This window comes from Candoia aspera, chromosome 1, assembly GCF_035149785.1.
Source record: "Candoia aspera isolate rCanAsp1 chromosome 1, rCanAsp1.hap2, whole genome shotgun sequence".
NCBI classification, from domain to species: Eukaryota; Metazoa; Chordata; class Lepidosauria; order Squamata; family Boidae; genus Candoia; species Candoia aspera.
The window spans coordinates 290,054,430-290,073,087 of record NC_086153.1 but is presented as its reverse complement, the minus strand read 5'-3'; the positions used below and the strand labels follow the sequence as shown (position 1 = coordinate 290,073,087).

At 43.6% G+C, this 18,658-nt stretch overlaps 1 protein-coding gene across 1 annotated transcript in view; it reads right to left on the bottom strand.

The window, feature by feature from the left end:
• Window positions 1-4,229: 4,229 nt before the first annotated feature.
• Window positions 4,230-18,658, bottom strand: part of AP4S1 (adaptor related protein complex 4 subunit sigma 1) — a 50,485-nt gene continuing 36,056 nt past the window's right edge. Inside the window, exons 4-6 of the mRNA XM_063290015.1 lie at window positions 13,816-13,884; window positions 11,748-11,759; window positions 4,230-4,604 (exon numbers count right to left, since the gene is read on the bottom strand). Of these exons, the coding sequence (XP_063146085.1) occupies window positions 4,476-4,604; window positions 11,748-11,759; window positions 13,816-13,884 (210 nt within the window). The 3' untranslated portion in view covers window positions 4,230-4,475. The remainder of the gene's footprint in view (window positions 4,605-11,747; window positions 11,760-13,815; window positions 13,885-18,658) is intronic.

Here is an 18,658-nt window from a genome sequence, read left to right as displayed (position 1 = left end):
AGCCAAATTTTATCAGAAGAGTCTAGTTTCTTTTTCCCAGCTAATTGTTTTACATCCTTTATCAGGTAGTTCCCTTCCTCTCTAGGCATAGCAAACCTTTTGCACTTAAGCCATTTTTCTCCCTAGACTTGCATTTGTTCTCAAAAACATTGTAAGTAGGAAAATGTTAGGGGTACAGTTAGACTTCTAGCTACCCATGCTGGCTGGCTGGCTGGGCCAGTCACTTTCTCTCAACCCTAGCCTGGGAATGGAAAAACATGTATCTTACAACCTGCACTGGGCCAGCATGATAGATTATAGTCCATAATCTTCAATGAAGAGGCCTTCAATGATTTGGATTGCTGCTGATTATATATTTCATCTATCTATGTAGGGTTACTGTCTTGGAGGATGCTGGGTGTGCCTATATGTGCAGTTGGGCCATAGAGACGAGTTAAGGGTTGCTTTACTATACTGGGTGCCCTGCCCCTTAGAATCCCTTCCTGAGCTGCTGAGCCCAGTGGTGGAAACTACTAGGTTCCAGGAGAGTTCAGGAATACATGGCCTCCATGACAACCATGACCTTGACCTAAGGTCATCTCAGCTCTGACGCATTTGGGTGGTCGCATGTTAGATCTGGTATTTGCTTTCTAGCAGTGATCTGGATATGGAGGGCATTACCATCTGCCCCTTGTGGTCAGATCTCTTCCTAGTCCAGTTGTGATTGACTGCTGTTCCCTCTGCAGGACTGGAGCCATTCAAATGGCCTGCTTTTGGGGCTTATGGATCATGTTGACTTCAGGCAGATGCTGGGGGATCCCCCCAAAATCTGGTGGATGAATCAGCTAGGGGCCTGGTTCACAGCTGGCAAGAAAGTCTCATGCTCTTGATTTGATTGCCCTCAAGTGGCCTCTGTCAGCTGATCCCAATTGGCACCTTGTTTTTCCAAGGCCTATGGGAAATGGTGTCAGAAGTGGGGCCTGGAGTTTAGGTGGAGGATGATGAAGAGTGAATTTGACCAATCATGGATAAGAACCTATGTCTGGGCCTACTCTATGGTGATAAGAGAAGCAAAGTGTTCCTATTTCTCTTATACAGCAGTCCTCTTCCAGGACTGCCCAAGAGGTCACTGAATTTCCCTCAGGCTGCTGTAACCCACGTCCTCAACATTTTGCCCTTAAAGTTGCTCAAATTCATTCTCACCTTGATTTCACTTGGGCAGGTCTTGTGTGGTGACTGGAGAATTGTGTTGCTCTGTTAATCTGGTTTCTTTTATGTTTGTTATCTCAGGAATTAGGGTGCTCTCTGGAATGTCCTCATTCACCTGTGGGCTGGATCCTTGTTCCTACTGACTTCTTTGGATAGTTGAGGTGGGTGTTGTACCATGGATCCAGGTTGTGTGGGTGTTGTACCATGGATCCAGCCTTGTGTGAGGGCTTCATACTTTCAGCACTGAAATAAGCATTGGTTCATTCCCTCCTGAAGAGGATTTTTCTGGATCCAGAGGTTTTGGATAACTACCACACAGACACCAACCTTGCCTTTTTGACTGTTGTCCAAGATCAACTACAGGGTGTCCTAGAGGAAGTGGATTATGCCATCAGGATTCAGCCCTGGCTTTAAAACAGAAACAACATTGATTGCTTTGATCAATGACCTAAGTTGACGTCTGGATGGGGATAGTGCACATGTCCTGGACTTTTTGGACCTCTCAGTGACTTTCCTGATGGGCTAGCTGCAGGGGTTGAAGATCGGGCGCACTGTTTAACAGTGGTTCCATTCTTCCTTTAGAGGTCAGTTCCAGTCAGTGGTGATCAGGGAGGAGAGATTGGCACCTTGGCTGCTCCCTTGCAGGGTGCTGAAGGGGTCAGGTCTCTTCTCTGTTACTTAATATCTATTATGAAGCCAGTAGAGAGAGGTTATATGGCTGTTCAGGACTACCAGTATGCTGATGATTGAGTTGTACAATGGGGGATACACCTGACCACTTCAGCCCCCTGCAAGGGAGCAGCCAACCCCAAGCCCCACTGAAGCCATTGTCAATATCTTGTCCCAGTGCCTGGAGGCTGTTAGGGTCTGGTTGGGAGAGAATAGGCTTGAAATGAACACTAGTAAAACAGAGCTATTGTTTGTACATTGAGGTTCCTCTATGTCCCCAGTTGTCTCCACATTGGGTTGCACTGCCCCTGAAAGAGTAGGTCCTCAACTTGTGTGTCCTCCTGGCCTCAAGGCTTGTCCTAACAGCCAGGAACCACACTGAGACGAGGAATAGGTCTCTAGTGCTTTATTACTGCTACATTAGACAGAAAATCCTAACAAACTGAAGAAGCGTGAGAAAAACCCAGACAGATAAACCCCAAAAGTTAAGGCGGGTCTGATCTGTGTCTCTTTGAATGGCTGCTTAATTCCTCAGTACTACGCATGCGTTTTCCCCCCTGGATAGGGGCCCCCTCCTGCTCACCATCAGAACTCATGACAAGGCTTCTGCTGGGTCAGCAGGTAAAAGTTTTGGCCAGAGAGGCCTTTGCCCAGCTTCAGCTACTGTGCCAGTTGTGACTTGACTTAGGGCAGGAGGATCTGACTATGGTGACTTATGCCCTTATCATCTATCTACCTACCTACCTACCTACCTAATTTATCCCCGTCCATCTCCTCCCATCGGAGGCCTCTGGGCGGTTTACATCAAGTGATTAAAACCATCAGAATAATACCAAAAAAAAATACAGTAAAAATACTATAAATAGAAATAAAAAATAAAAAATCCAAGCGATGAAACATCTAAAACAGTCCAAGTGTGGGAGGAGTGGTCTATAACAACCATCCCCATATAACTCTATTCCCCTCTCCACCCCAAGCGAGGCGGCAGAACCAGGTCTTCAGACTCCGCCGAAGGGCCAGGAGCGATGGGGCCAATCTCACCTCCGGGGGCAGCATATTCCACAGGGCTGGAGCTACTACGGAGAAGGCCTGCTTCCTGGACCCCACCAGATGAAATTCTTTTACAGACGGGGTCTGTAGCATGCCCTCTCTGCACGATCGGTTGGGACGGGTTGATGTAACAGGGAAGAGGCGATCCCTCAGGTAACCTGGTCCCATGCCATGTAGGGCTGATAACCAACACCTTGAATTGGACCCAGAAGCAAACTGGTACCCAATGCACCTCGCACAGCAGTGGTGTTACATGTGCCCTTCTGGGGGCACCAAAAACAGCTTGTGCAGCTGCATTCTGGATCAGCTGAAGCTTCCGGATACTTTTCAAGGGTAGCCCCATGTAGAGCACATTGCAATAGTCTATCTGAGAGATAACAAGGGGTTATCTACGTGTCTGCCATCATGCACATAGACTACTACAAGGTGCTCTACATGAGGCTGCCTTTAAAGACCACCTGGAAGCTTCAGTTGGTGCAAAACACAGTAGCCTGGGTGCTTGCTGGTAGCCCTGATTTTAAATTATAAAGCCCTTTATGGCTTAGCGTAGGGTTACCTTCAGGTCATCTCTCCATTGAATTGGCCCAACCACTTTGATCATGCCAGGAGAAGGTTGTCCCCCATTTTTGGGAGGTGTGACTTCAGGTCAGTCTCTGGGATGGCCTCCTGTGGGAAGTATGTTTGGCCCCAACTCTAGTCACATTCCAGAAGCTCAACAGCTTTTCTGGAGGGTGTTTGTGGGCTGATGCCAGATGCTATTTGGAACACAGGTAGTCCTTGACTTATGACCACAATTGGGACTGGCACTTCTATCACTAAGCAAGGCAGTTGTTAAACAAGTTACGTTATGTGAGCTCAATTTTATGACCTTTTTGCTGCAGCGGTTAAGTGAATCACATGGTTGTTAAGCAAATCTGGCTTTCCCCAATGACTTTGCTTATCGGAAGCTGGCTGTGAAGGTCGCAAATGGCAATCACATAACTCCGGGATGCTGCAACCATCGTAAATACATGCTGGTTGCCAAGTGCCTGAATTTTGATCACATGACTGCAGGGACGCTGTGATGGCCATAAGTGTGAGGACTGGTCGTAAGTTGCTTTCTTCAGCACTGTTGTAACTTTGAACAGTTGCTAAACAAATGGTCATAAGTTGAGGACTACTTGTATAAGTTTTGTTGTTGTTTTTATCATAGGATTTTGTGTTTTTAATTTTTATTGTCATTTAATTTTTTCATGTTGTGAGCCACCAAGAATTTGCATTTGATTGTGGCAAGGTATGTGATTGATAAATAAATAAGTAAATACTGTACACACATGCATATACATTTGTAAAGATTAATTTGTTTAATTCCTCAAGCAGATTACAAACTTCACAAAACATTTGGCATGGTAGTAGAAAATGTAATTTTACAGGGAGGCAATGATAGCTAGACATTCACTTCAGTGATCTTTTAGCCTAAAAAGAATTATTCACAATTTGGCAAAAAAAAAAAAAAAAAATTAACTGTCCTTTGCATTTGAAGAATATTTTTTTGAAAATGTACAATATTATCTTCTGGCTTGTCTCTTCTACGTGTCTGCCATTTTATCAAGAACCAGAAGAGGTGCGAGAATTCTGGTCTTATTGGTTTCTGCGATGCAACCATTTAGAATCATTTCATCCAAAATGATGTGCACTCTGTCTAATTTGAACATGATCTGTATACATATATCAAGTTAAGGTTTTGTGTTACTCCTTCAAGCAAGTAGTATGAACTAAATTGCAAAATGCCATATTTCATTAGAGCATTTACTTCATGTTTGGGCAACATAATTTAAATTTTTAATCAAATATTTCAGTAACTATGCCAAATTTATAACACCATGATCTACATTTCAAATCAGAATATGCAATTATAAATGAGTACATGAATAAAAAGAGACCTAGAAACTTGAAATAGTAGAAGCAGATGTCAAATACCACTTCAGACTTGGACCCAGAACTACTTGTATTCATTTTACAAAGTCTATTGCAAAAGTCTCAATATTAAATAACATTTTAAATGTTTAAATTAGCCCAGCATTTACTTAGTGTCACATCCATTCAGAACACTTGAATAAAATTTTTAAACAGAAATTTCTCTGTATATTCTTCTATAATAATACTAGTGAGCTGGCCACAGTAGCATTCAGAAAAATAATATCCTCTTGTTCCCATTTCTTTTTTTTCTTTCAGACTGATATATTTTTTAAAAATATTCAGTATGCAGTATAATATTCAGCCTCAAGGAACTGCATAACTTAGTAAGAAATCAAGTGACAATAGCTTCTCCTTTGGCTCTTTTAGCTACTTAATTTTTTATTATTGTGCTTCAACTTTAAGCATATTTTATCAAGGAAGATGATGAGTTGTGTGATGTTAGATCAGCTAGCTGTTGTCTTCTACAATAATCACTATGTTACAAACTTAAAGGAATTTTATTCTGAATTAATTCTCATAGCTTTTCCCCAACAATCCTGAGAAATTGTAATTTGAAAGAAGTACTAAAAATTCTTTAATGGAGATATCTGGCCCCTAACTTTTCCAGAACAGCAGCTTCCAGGGCTCTGTCTCTTGAGAGATGGAATGAAGAAAGTTGATTACAGGTATAACTGCGGTGGCATCGGTATTGAAAATATTGTCTTAATATTATGAACTTAACTGTGCATGTGTCCCACTGAGAGTCAAACATTTTTTTTTGTTCAAGCAAGTCTTGAGTGGCATTATGAAAACAGTACAATTGCTTGAGAAACAGGACTTCTGTTTAGAACTAGTGAATGTGTTTATTTAATAATTGTGTGGGCATAAAAATGCTGTTTGTCATAAAAATCTAATTATGCAGAGATAATTCGAGTATTTCAATACTACTAATTCAGCTGTCACAAATCTAATAAATGCTGCCTTTTTCCTCTGGGGGAAAAAAAACAGGAGGATCATTTGATAGTTCTCCAAAACCAAACTAAAGGTTCAGGATTTGATATGATATATATTCCATTTTACAGTTCAGAGTTTGAGAAACCATCTGGAGAGGTAGCTGGAAGCTGATATGACAGGAAGCCCTAAGAGGTTTCTCATCATATCACCATGATGTGAGCTAACCACACCCTGCTAAGCAGCATTCCACAACTTCATTCCACCAGCAAGTATTTCATCTGCTCTTGAGAACCAAGTGACTGTAACTCATAAACAAGTGATTGTAACTCCCTTTCCATTCAGCCAATCCTCTTTTGCCCATCTTGTTCTAGGCAAATGCCTAAAGTGACTAACTGGCTTTTTTTAGGTGCAGTGCACATGCTCCTTAAAAAGATATGGATTTAAAAGAGATGACTAGCATTTTTCTAGTAAAATTGATGAGAGAGATTGGCCTCAGTTCTATCACAGACATGTATTTAATGGATAGGTACTGGCTCCAATAATATCACTACTTTACTGTATATAAAATATTTGTTGAGAAGTGAAATAGATTACTATTCTTTCCTATTATAGATGGGACTTGGTATGATGAACATAAATCATTGCCATGAGTATACAGGTAGCCCTTGACTTATGACCTCAATTGAGACCTGAACCTCAGTCGCTAAGCGATGCAGTTGTTAAGTGAGGCATCACATGACTGTGCCCAATTTTATGAACTTTTTTGTTGTGGTTGTTAAGTGAATCACATGGTTGTTAAGCAAATCCAGCTTCCCCCATTGTCGGAAGCCAGCTGGGAAGGTCAGAACGGTGATCATGTGACCCCAGGACACTGCAACTGTCATAAATACATGCTGGTTGCCAAGTGCCCGAATTTTGATCATGTGACCACGGGGACGCTGTGACCATCATAAGTGCAAGGACTGTCGTAAGTGCATAAGTCACTTTTTTCAGCACCATTGTAACTTCAAATGGTTGCTAAACTAAAACTGCAGTTTCCTTGCAACATTCTTTGGAAGTGGTTTGCCATTGACTTCTTCTAGGGTTGAGAGAGAGTGACTGATCAAATCACCCAGCTGGTTTTGTGCCTAAAGCAGGACTAGAACTCATGGTCTCCCAGTTTCTAGACTGGGGCCTTAATCATTGCACCAAATTGCCCTGGGATTCCCTGGTAGTCTCCAAACCAAGTACAAACTTGGCCCAATCCTGTTGTGCTTTCAAGAACAGATAAGGGCACCCAGTACTTCTACCTGCAGAGATAAAGCCTAATTCCTAATAAACTCCCTTGTAAGGGAATCCTGAATCCAATATAATATAGGTTCCCTTCACTGCACAATTTCCATCCCTAAAAATCAACCATTTAGAAGGCTGAAAATGTTCTACTTTAATTGTTGAAAGTCACTATGCATGCTGTTGCCTTTTATTTTTTCCTAAAATGTTTTCCAGTAAGGTCCATTGTTGAATGTGCTGTGTGAAGACTTTTGTATTTTGCTGTTGGGGTTATTTTTGGAGCTATAAAGTGTTTATGTGTTGCTGCTGGTGGTATATACAGACTACAGGGATGTCAGTGACTGGGATGGAATGCTATGCAATGAGGTTTTGGAAAGAGTAGGGTGGTGCAGAACACACAGCAAGTGGCAGTGAGAAGGGGGGCATAGGAAGCATGATGGGTAATAGAGAGGACAGGATGATCTGAAGGACCTGGGAAAGTATCTTCTGGGATGGACAGTGAAAGAGGCTTCTTCCTGGCTGTTTGATCTGTCACATGGGAGCAGGAGAAGCAAGAGACTATAAATGGAAGCTGAATCTGCCAGGGCCATGAATCATTTGTGTCTTGGCTCCCATTAGAGCATAAGTGGCCAGGAAAATGGAGAAAGCTGGAAGCTTTCAGAAGAGTAGCAGCTGTGTGGAGATACCAAGAAATAGGTTCCAGAGGATCAGCAGTAAAACAAAATGCTTGGAATTCCATGGGACTAGATCTATGGCTGATGACAAATGAGAGATGCTGCCAGTTAGTGGAAGCTATATTATATTGGATTCAGGAAGATTGGCTACAAAAATTTAGAAAGACTGTGGGAAATGTGAAAGAACTGTTTCTTGGAGTGACAGTTGAGGGTTGATGGGATGATGAATTCAGCATTGTATAGTTGGTGTGTGGAAGTGTGGAATGGATGAGAAAGTGGGATTTTGATTCCTGACTGCCACCTACCCACCTTTAGTTGTGGATGTGTACATGATAGGTGGGCAGCTCCATTTGGAACTAAGTCAGTAGGGGCAATGTCAAGAGATTTCATGTGTGGAGAAACAAATTCCCACCCATGGAAGGAATGATGGGAGGTGCTGAGCTGGCTATGACATGACAAGGGAGATGAGCAATTTAATTTCAGACCCAGCTTCAGGCACTTCTATCTCCTCCCATGGACTTGGTGGTTTGATTGATTGATCCCCCTGGCCTCCAGATAAAATTGCTCACAAGGCAACTGCTACTTGTGCAGAGTCTTGCCATATGATTTGGGCAATCTGGGGTTCTTTTGAGGTTCTAGAGATAGAGGAAGTGAAAAAAAATTGGGTCAGGAGCTCTGACCTTGAGTCATGTTCTGCCTGGCTCCCTGTGGCTAGTGAGGGGCATATGGCTAGACTTGGGAGATGATTAATGACTCTTTGAAGCAGGTAGTGCCCTCCACCTTGAAGAAAATGATGGTGTACACCCTTCTGAACAAACCATCTCTTGATCTAGCTGTATTAGACAACTTCTGTCCAATTTCTCCTTTGGGTGGAAGCTGTTGCAGAAAGGATTGGTACTTTAGTTACAGAACATCCTGGGTGAAAGAGATTATCTGGAGTCCTTCCAGCCTGGATTCAGGTCTGGGCAAGGGACTGAAACATCATCAGTATTTGATTCTATCAGCCATGGTATCCTTCTCAACTGGCTTTGAGAGTTAGGTGTAGGGGCATGGTTTTGTAGTGATTCACTGCTTCCTAAGCAGGTGATTCCAGTCAGTGTGCCTGGGGAGAAATGATTGAGCCTTCGGATAGTCCAGTGTGGGCTATCACAAGCTCAGCCTTCTCCTTCACACCATTCAATTTCTATATGAAATTGCTAGGGGAGGTCATTGGACAGTTTGGAGTAAGGTACCATTGATATATGATGATACCCAGCTTTGTATCATCACACCAGACTGAACTAGAAATGCTGGTGATCCTGACTTGGTGCCAGGAGACTGTGAGGAGCTGAAAAAGCCCTGCAAGACTGAATTGCACTTTATTATAAGTGACTGACATGACTTGCCATGGTATTGTGCGTGGGGCTTTGTATAATTTTGGCTGGTGCACCACTTGTGAGTCCACCTGGACTTGGACGCCTCTACAACAGTGACTCAAGCCCTCATCACCTCATGGCTAGATTACTGCAGTGTGTTTTACTTGGGGCTGCCCTTGAAAACAATTAGAAAGCTGCAGAATGCTGCAATCAGGCTAGGAAGGAATTGGTCTAAAGCATTATACTAGCAATTTAGTTGCTGTATTGACTTGTTCAGCTTCCAAGTCCAATTCAAGGTGCTAGTTTTAACCTATAAAGCATTACATGGCTCAGTGCCAATGTACTTACAGGATGGTCTGTGCTTCCCAGATTCAGCCTGTCCTGTGTGCTCATTCAAGAGATGCTGCTGAGGATCCCCACCCTCTGGGTAGCAGCCCCATACTATGAAATAGCTTGCCCTGAGATATGGGGAGCCCCTCTGCTCACAGTTACTTATGCCCTGGTTATCTCTATTGTAATGCACTCTACATGGGGCTGCCCTTGAGGAGCATCTGGAAGCTCCAGCTGTTGCAAAATGCAGTGGCATGGGCAGTTATCTGTGCCTCTAGAAGAGACGTTACATCTCTGCTCCATGAGCTGCATTGATTACCAGTTGCTTCTGGGTCCAGTCAAGGTGCTAGTTTTGACCTTTAAAGCCCTGCATGGCATGGGACAGATTACCTGAGGGACCGCCTCTCCCTGATTACATCTACCTGTCCCATCAGGTCTGGCAGGAGAGGACCTAGGAGACAAGCCTTTTCTGCCACAGCACCTGCCCTTTGGAACATCATCAGCCCTGAGGCGAGGTTAGCCCCAGTCCTTATGGCCTTCCGTAAAGCTCTCAAAACATGCTTTTTTTCATCAAGCCTGGGGATCTCCTGACAGCAGGGAGCCTGCGTGGTGGCAACATCACAGGTAACATTCTGATTTTGACCCTTTCGCAATCTTGGTTTTAATAATTAATTTAAGTGGTTTAATTGGTTTTATAATATGTGTAAATCATTGGTTTTGTTGTATGCTGCCCAGAGTCACCTTGTGTGAGATGGATGGCCATATAAATTTGATAAAAAATAAATAAATAAGGACAACTTTTAATACTAGGATAGTCAGCTTGTTAAACTGACTACTTTCTAAATGTGGGGCAGGAGTGTAGGATGGGTCTACTTGGGTTTTTCCTAGATAGAACAACAACTAGATCTATCAACTGAACTGTCATGCAAAAAAAAAAAAGCATAGTGTTTCTATGCAAATGCTACTTTCGTTATCCCAAGTTTCTTTAATTTCAGCAGTGGCATTTAGGAGCATGGTTTATCATTTTGCTGATGCTGAAAAAAATAGCAGTCACACTCAGAAGCTTCCAAAATGTGTTGCAAATCACCTGGAGATTTATGTCTATATCCAGATTTATCTTCCCTCTATCCTTGGTTTAAGAGAATATTTTAGAATGTGAGAACTAGTCATCCTGCAATTATTTTATTATTACCATTCAAGAAAGTGTCCACTGTGCTTTTTTTGATCCTTCAGATTTAAAGTAATGAAAACATAGTAGAAATAACAAGGTTAAACTGAATAAATGCAGTTCCTCAAAATGCAGCACAAGAAGGATTTTAAACAACTGCGTCAGTTTGAAAATATATCATCACAGCAGGATATTAGATATTAAAGGCTTGGAAGAAAAGAAACCTTTCCTGGTCTTCCAAAAGACAAGGGAGCGAGACAAATCCCTTTTAGGGGCAAGTCCATAACTGGAATAACTTTCCAAGGGTGTGAACTAGGCTCCAAGTGCTAGAAAAAGCACTTTTTGAACGGAATAAGAATAGGTATCACACACATTCAGATTGTGTATGTTCTCTTTTCCCAGATTTAGTTACTCACAAGCTGAGATCTAGTGGTTGGGTTCTTGGTATTGTTTAGCTTGGTTGTTTTCCTGCAGACGTTTCATTACCAGGCTAGGTAACATCATCGCGGTAACACTTCTTGTTTTTCACACTCCCATGCCCTGATTATGTTACCCAGCCTAGTAACAAACTGTCTGCAGGAAAACAACCAAGCTCAGAACCCAACAGTTCAACCCTGAGCTATAGATATTCTCTAGCAAGAGGTCTGCATAACATTCACACTGCTGTCACTTTGGCCCCAGGCAACCTCCTCCTTATGTTCCTAGTTTTATTTTGACATTGGTAACGTTTAAAGCTTAAGAGTTTTCTAAATTTATGAGAGTCTTAATTAATTGGAGTTATGCAATGGTATGCTGTTTTTCTATTTTCTATGTCTGAGATGCTTTTTTATGATTTGTACTTCATACATTTTTATATATCACCCCCAAAATGCTGGTTTGGCATCTGTAGATTTCAAATTCATTCCTGAAATAAGGTTCATACTCAGTTGGTTAAAAAGAAGGGATAAAGCTTCAATATCCCAATATCTATAATCATGCAACATTTCCTTTCTGTGGAATCTTTGTGACCTTTAACAACTTACCACAATGTTAACATCCACATACTTTATATTCTGGTAAAATATGATATCACTTTAATTCAGCTGTTTGCCAAGTAGCCTGCTATAGGCAAGGAGGAGCAAGAACATAGATTGGTGAAACCGAAAAGGATACATCTAATTCACTCTAAAAAGATTTTAAAAAAAAACAGTTTTAGCAAGAGAACAGTACTGTTATTGTTTTGCAATTGATTTTTCTAAAATTGATTTGTATGTTGTTTTTGCAAGCATAAGGACTGCCAATGGAGCATTCCTTCGGTTTCCAAAAACGTTTTCAATCTAGCAGAAACACTTATTGGAAAAAAAATATATGACACTTTTTGTCATGTTTTCCTCTGTTACTTCCTGTGACCCAAAAATGTTCAGCTGGAGGGTTGGGTCTACCCAAAACCGCATGAGAAGTGGTAGGGTGGTCTTCTGAGGCAAGAAAGAATTGATAAATTGCCTCTTCTCATCTCTTACAATGGAATGGAACTCTTGATTATTTAAGTAAAACTTGAGCCTCAGAATGCTGACTTTGTTTAAACCCAGAAGGCACAAGTGATCCCTGAAGGCATGTTATGCTGTTCCCCAACTTAACAACTGCAGCTGATTTTTGAGGGTAAGTGGATAAAGAGGAAGATGATGGATACAAGAGGAAAATCAACTTCTAAAAGGAAAAGCGAACAGGCCTGAAGGAAATGGTGGGTTTTACTCCCATGTTCTGCTTTGACACATTCATTTTCCACTTGCCTAACTGATATGTGAACTTTTCACAAGACCAAACATGGCTATTCTCTAAACAAAATAGCTTTGTACTTCTGCCACAGTACAGGAAAGCACTCAAAAGTTGATGTCTTTTTAAGATATATTTTTGTTCATGTGTTCTACCGAGGTGAACTGCTAAAAACAACAGTGGCATTATTCTTTGCACAAGTGTCTGTCTGCATGTCAAAGATCATGATAAAGATGCAAAGAATTCCTCTTTGTATATAGAAAGTCAGGAGCCATATAAGGAAATACCTTATACTTATAGTAGGTAAAGGTTTCCCTTGATGTAAAGTCCAGTCGTGTCCGACTCTAGGGAGCGGTGCTCATCTCCGTTTCTAAGCCTTAGAGCCGGCGTTGTCATAGACACTTCCGGGTCATGTGGCCAGCATGACGACACAGAACGCCGTTACCTTCCCGCCGAAGCGGTACCTATTGATCTACTCACATTTGCATGTTTTCGAACTGCTAGGTGAGCAGGAGCTGGGACGAGCAACGGGAGCTCACCCCGCCGCGCGGTTTCAAACCGCCGACCTTCCAATCGGCAGCTCAGCGGTTTAACCCGCAGCGCCACCACGTCCCATACTTATAGTACCTTATAGTAATTTGAAAATCTGCATACCTCATTCCAAAAATCTTCCCCTCTTATTAGCTACTTCGTAATGATAGAACATTCAGCAGATGTTTTAACAAGAGAACATGCATAATGTGCTCTCTTATTAAATACACTGCAATAACATTAGCAATAGCAATCCATAGGAATCGGTCTTGCCTCATAGTTTGTTAAAATCAGGAGGGTTAAAAACTTGGGCAGACTATATTTTACATCTATTCGAATAGCATGTCCAATATATGACTTGTGATTTCTGAATCAAAATTGTATTTAAAAGATCTATCAACAGCTTAGAGAGATTTGGGTGTGTGGGGACAGAACCCAAGTCCTTCCCCTCATGTCATCATTAAACCTGATACTGTTAATTAATTAGCCCTTGTATACATAGAAATGTTAATATGGACAAGCCACCATGATCTCTAATAATCTCATAGCATTATTACTTTTGATTACTTAAAGCATTTTGGTATAGGCTATCTACGGGGTATTTACTCACGCACAAACTTCTTTATGCATAAAGAGCATTCTCCAAAAGTGAATCATGGAAAAATCTTGCTTGGATGGCACTTGAGGCACATATACTGCACAGCTAGTAGAACATATTCAAGTTTTGTAGGTCATGATCTAATGATGAAGGCAGAACAGCCAAATGATAGTGTGCAGAAGGAAAAAGCACACTATGCGTACCCTAAAGATCTATACTCATGACTGTTCCCATACGTTTCACTGAAATTATGCCCTATGCACAGAAATACTACATGGCCTTCATACTGACTGTTCACAATACAGTAAGCATAATTACATTTGCCAGATTCATACTTACCACTCTGCTGAAATACTTGTCCAAAACCTCAACAAAATTATGAATCAGTTCAAATACAGCCATTTCATTCTGAAATTAAGTTCAAAATGCATTTTAAAAAGGAACAACAGACAGGTGTGCTACTAAGTTTTTTTATTAGCTTATAACTCTAAAATATTAAAACATGTCAGAGAAACAAAAAGCAAAAGTAGAAATTAAACCACCAAAGTATCCTTAGCCCTAGACTGGGAAAGGAGATAGGGAAGAGCTTGTAGTTCTTAATAATTTCCTGTTACCTTCTGCCTTGCTTGGATACTGTGGACCCATTGTTGCTTTTCAGACCAGCCCTTTGAGAAGTATTTTTCTGTTTGATATTATATAGTAATTATAAATGAGAAGTTTTGCCTATCTTTGATATTGGCTCTGCATCAACTGCACCTCCTGAATGAGATTCTCCGTGGGTCAAAGGAAAAGGGTGCCCCAATTCTCCCCTAGATTCTATATCTGCGGCACCAGCAAAAGAAGGTAAAAAAGATATACTATAGAAGTGGAACAACAGGCTACAACATTGCATTGAATTTCACAGCAGGAAACACTGTGAGCAAATTGATTATGCCCTATGCATTAATATTGACACTAATGTTTTAGTTCAGGTTTCCTGTTTGTAGCCTTGGGTGTAATGATTGCCCTAGCCCAAATACTCAGACTCACAAGAGGCTGCTGTGTAAAATCTGATTTATTAGGGAACTAAAGACAAATACAGAGAAAGCTGAGAATGAGCAAAAGCGCGCCAAATACAAACTTAAAACTCCTCCAGTGCACACGTATCCCGCCCCGTTACATCAGCCCCGCCCGGTCCAGGTGCTAGCCAACGTCAGACGTGCTAGCCTGGGAAAGGAACCTTGAACATAACAGATAATAGAAAAACATTCCAAAGCAAAGCCAAAAGATAAGCAGTACCATCCTCCCATGAGGGATGAAACACGCAACGCATTAATGACATGAGAAACGTTACGATGGCTCAAAGGCATTGAAACGGCGAGCATGACATACCGCCCCCCCAAAAAAATTTCAGGGCCCCGGTTTTGTGGGATAAGCAGCGTGAAAACGGGCAACGAGGATAGGAGAAGCCACATCTGGTGCTGCGACCCATTCCGGATGGGGAAAATGCTTCCAACGGACCAAATACTGCAACGCATTGCGAAGGCGTCTGGAATCTAAAATTTCTTTAACTTCAAAGTGTTGTTGTCCATCAATCATGATGGGGGTTGGAGGTGGGGGTTGGTCATGCCAGCGGTCAGAACGAATAGTCGGTTTGAGCAAACTGCAATGAAAAACAGGGTGTAAGCGTTTGAGGTTATGTGGCAAATCAAGTTTAAACGTCACAGGGTTAATTTGAGCAAGAATAGGGAAGGGACCCACAAACTTAGGCGCCAATTTCTTGGAAGGCTGTGATGACTTGATAAACTTAGTGGATAGGTAAACCAAGTCACCAACTTGAAAGTCCGGCGGAGGGGCACGTTTTCTGTCAGCAAACTGTTTGTAATCCAGTTGGGCATCAGCAAGAGCTTTCTGAATCACTGGCCATGAGTCTGACAGTTGCGTGGCCCAATCTCCCGGTGAGGTAGATGTCGTAGAGGATGAGGTAGATCCGGTAGGGGGTTGTGGCAAATCCGGGATAGGTACGAAGTCTCTGCCTTGAGCCACGCGAAATGGGGTTTGGCCCGTGCTTTGGTGGACTGCATTGTTGTAAGCAACTTCAGCGAAGGGGAGAAGGTCAACCCAATTGTCCTGTTGATAATTCACGAAAGCTCGAAGGTATTGCTCCAGAGTAGAATTCAAAATCTCCGTGGCCCCATCCGTCTGGGGGTGCCAAGCCGTGGACAGAGCTTGCTTCGTTCCCAACAATTTGAGGAACGCCCGCCAAAATTGTGAGGTAAATTGTGTGCCCCTATCCGAAATTAAGCGGGAGGGGCATCCGTGTAGCCTGTACACGTGTACCAGAAACAGGCGGGCCAATTGACGTGCCGACGGAATGGACACACAAGGGATGAAGTGGGCTTGTTTTGAGAAATAGTCTTTGACCACCCAAATGACCGTTTTGCGTTGACTGGGTGGTAATTCGACAATAAAGTCCATGGAGATTTCATCCCAGGGGCAAGAAGGGGCAGCCACCGGCTGCAGCAGTCCTTGGGGCTTCCCCACCTTGCGCTTAGACATCGCACAAACAGTGCAGGAAGCAACATAGTCTTTGACATCCTTACGTAATGTTGGCCACCAGAACTGCCTCCTAACAAGGTGCAAGGTTTTTACAAAACCGAAGTGCCCTGCCAGTTTGTCATCGTGTGAGCGTAATAACACCTCTTTTCTGAGGGTTTCAGGGACGTAGAGGCGGCCGGATTTCCAAGCGAAGCCTCGGTCAAAAGTAACATTGTCTTTATTTGCAAGCAACCAAGCATCGGTTTTCAGTTCTTTTAGAAACTTTTGTTGCAACTGGGAAGGAATTGACAAAGCGTTCGGCTGGGCGGCGTCCGCCGCGGGTGGCTGCTGCGCGCGCGTTTGGCTACGCGTCACAGCTTGCATACCCAATTGAGGCGCTGTCCATAGGGTGCTAACCACTTCTGGCGCTGCCCCCGAATCCTGAGGTTGCCTTGACAATGCATCAGCTAGGAAATTCTTTTTCCCCGGGATAAACTTCAAATGAAAATTGAACCGATTAAAAAATTGAGCCCAACGGACTTGTTTCGGGCTCAGTTTTCGAGGGGTGCTGAGAGCCTCCAAATTTTTATGGTCAGTCCACACCTCAAAGGGGTGATTGGCCCCTTCTAACAGATGCCGCCACGCTTCCAACGCGGCTTTTACTGCGAATGCCTCCTTTTCCCATACATGCCACCGTCGCTCAGTCTCGGAGAACTTGCGGGACAAATAGGCACATGGCTTGAGGCATCCTGTCTCGTCTTGTTGCATCAACAATGCCCCAATGGAATAGTCGGAGGCATCCACCTGTACCACAAAAGGTTTGGAGGGATCAGGATGTTGCAAAATGGGCTCTTTGATGAAGGCTGCTTTCAGGCGCTCAAACGCCGTTTGACAAGCAGGCGTCCATCGCAGCAGCGCCCCTGGATTCTTTACTCTCCGAGTATCTCCCACACCTTTAGTTCGGAGCAGTTCCGTCAGTGGCAAGGCAATTTCAGCGAACCCCCTTATGAATGATCTGTAGTAGTTGCTGAACCCCAGGAAACTTTGAAGTTGCCTGCGGGTGCGGGGGCTTTCCCAATCCATGATAGCCTGCACCTTGGCAGGGTCCATTTCTATGCCTTTATCTGAGATTCTATACCCCAAATAGTCAATTTGTCTCTGGTGAAAGGCACATTTAGACAGTTTGGCATACAGTTCTGCTGACCTGAGCTTACTCAGCACCTTTTTCACCAGAGACACATGCTCTTCCATGGTTTCAGTATAAATCAATACATCATCCAAATACACCAATACCCCTTTAAACAGATGCTCATGCAGTACTTCATTGATCAGTTGCATAAATACCCCAGGGGCCCCAGCCAAACCAAAAGGTAACACCTTATACTGGAACGCTCCCAAAGGGGAGTTGAAAGCAGTTTTCCACTCATCGCCCTCCTTGATTCGTACACGATAGTAGGCTTCTCTTAAATCAAGTTTGGAGAAGATCTTTCCCTTAGCCAGATGTGACAACATGTCCTTGATCAATGGCAAGGGATATTTATTGGAAATTGAGACGGCATTTAATCCGCGGAAATCGGTACAAAGTCTCAATGTCCCATCCTTTTTTGGGCGAAAGAGGACCGGCGCCCCCACTGGTGAATTCGCTGGCTCGATGAATCCGCGCGCCAAATTTTTGTCCACAAAGTCCCGTAACAGAGTCAGTTCCTTTTGGGTCATGGAATAAATCTTTGGCTTGGGCAATTGGGTGTTAGGCACCAGTTCAATGGCACAGTCCGTCTTTCTATGGGGGGGTAGCTGGTCGGCTTCCTTTTCGCCAAACACATCCGCAAAAGTCCTGTACTCCATCGGCAAGCCTTCCAGAGGAGGGGCCGGGACATGCGGAGTCGCAGCTGCCGCAATCCCCACCATCTCCTCTGGGGCACCCTTCCCCTCAGTCGCTTGGTAGAACCCATCCCTAAACGTGATAGTCCGGTAAACCCAGTTTATTTGGGGATTTTGCTGAACCAACCAAGGTACCCCCAACACCACCAAAGGACCCCCTACTGGAGCCACGACAAAAGACAAGCCTTCCTGGTGGCTGCCCAGCTGCAGTGACACCCGCCCTGTGAAATGGGTGACTGGTTTGCCCCCTGCCATGGACCCATCCAGCTGTGTAAAGGCGATGGGGCGTTGTAAAGGGAAAGTGGGTAGCTCTAGAGCCGCTACCACATCAGGGTGCATTAGACACCGGGAACACCCCGAATCAATCATGGCCCATACTTCTATAGTCTTGGACTGGGAGCCCAACTGCAACTTCACCGTGAGAATGCGGTAACTGCCACTCACCGATGGAGGCTCGCGCCCTTCTTCCACCACCTGCCCTGCGGCGCCCTTTAAAGCAGGTGGCTGGTGTTTCCCGCCGGTTGCAGGATTTCGGGCTCACCCTCCTCCTCGTAGAACATCGCATTGTCTCCCACGGTTTCAGCCACCGCGGCTTTTTGCTTCCTCGGCAGGGCAGGGGACTTTGTCGGCGGCTTGCCGGGCCGTTCCTCCCCCTTTGCCTTTGGGCACACCGCCACTCGATGCCCCTCCTTACCACATCTCAGACACAGGCCTTTCGCATACCGCTTCTCTCGCTCCTCATCCCAGGGTCGTTGTCCTGTTCTCCCCCCGGTGCTCGATGGGC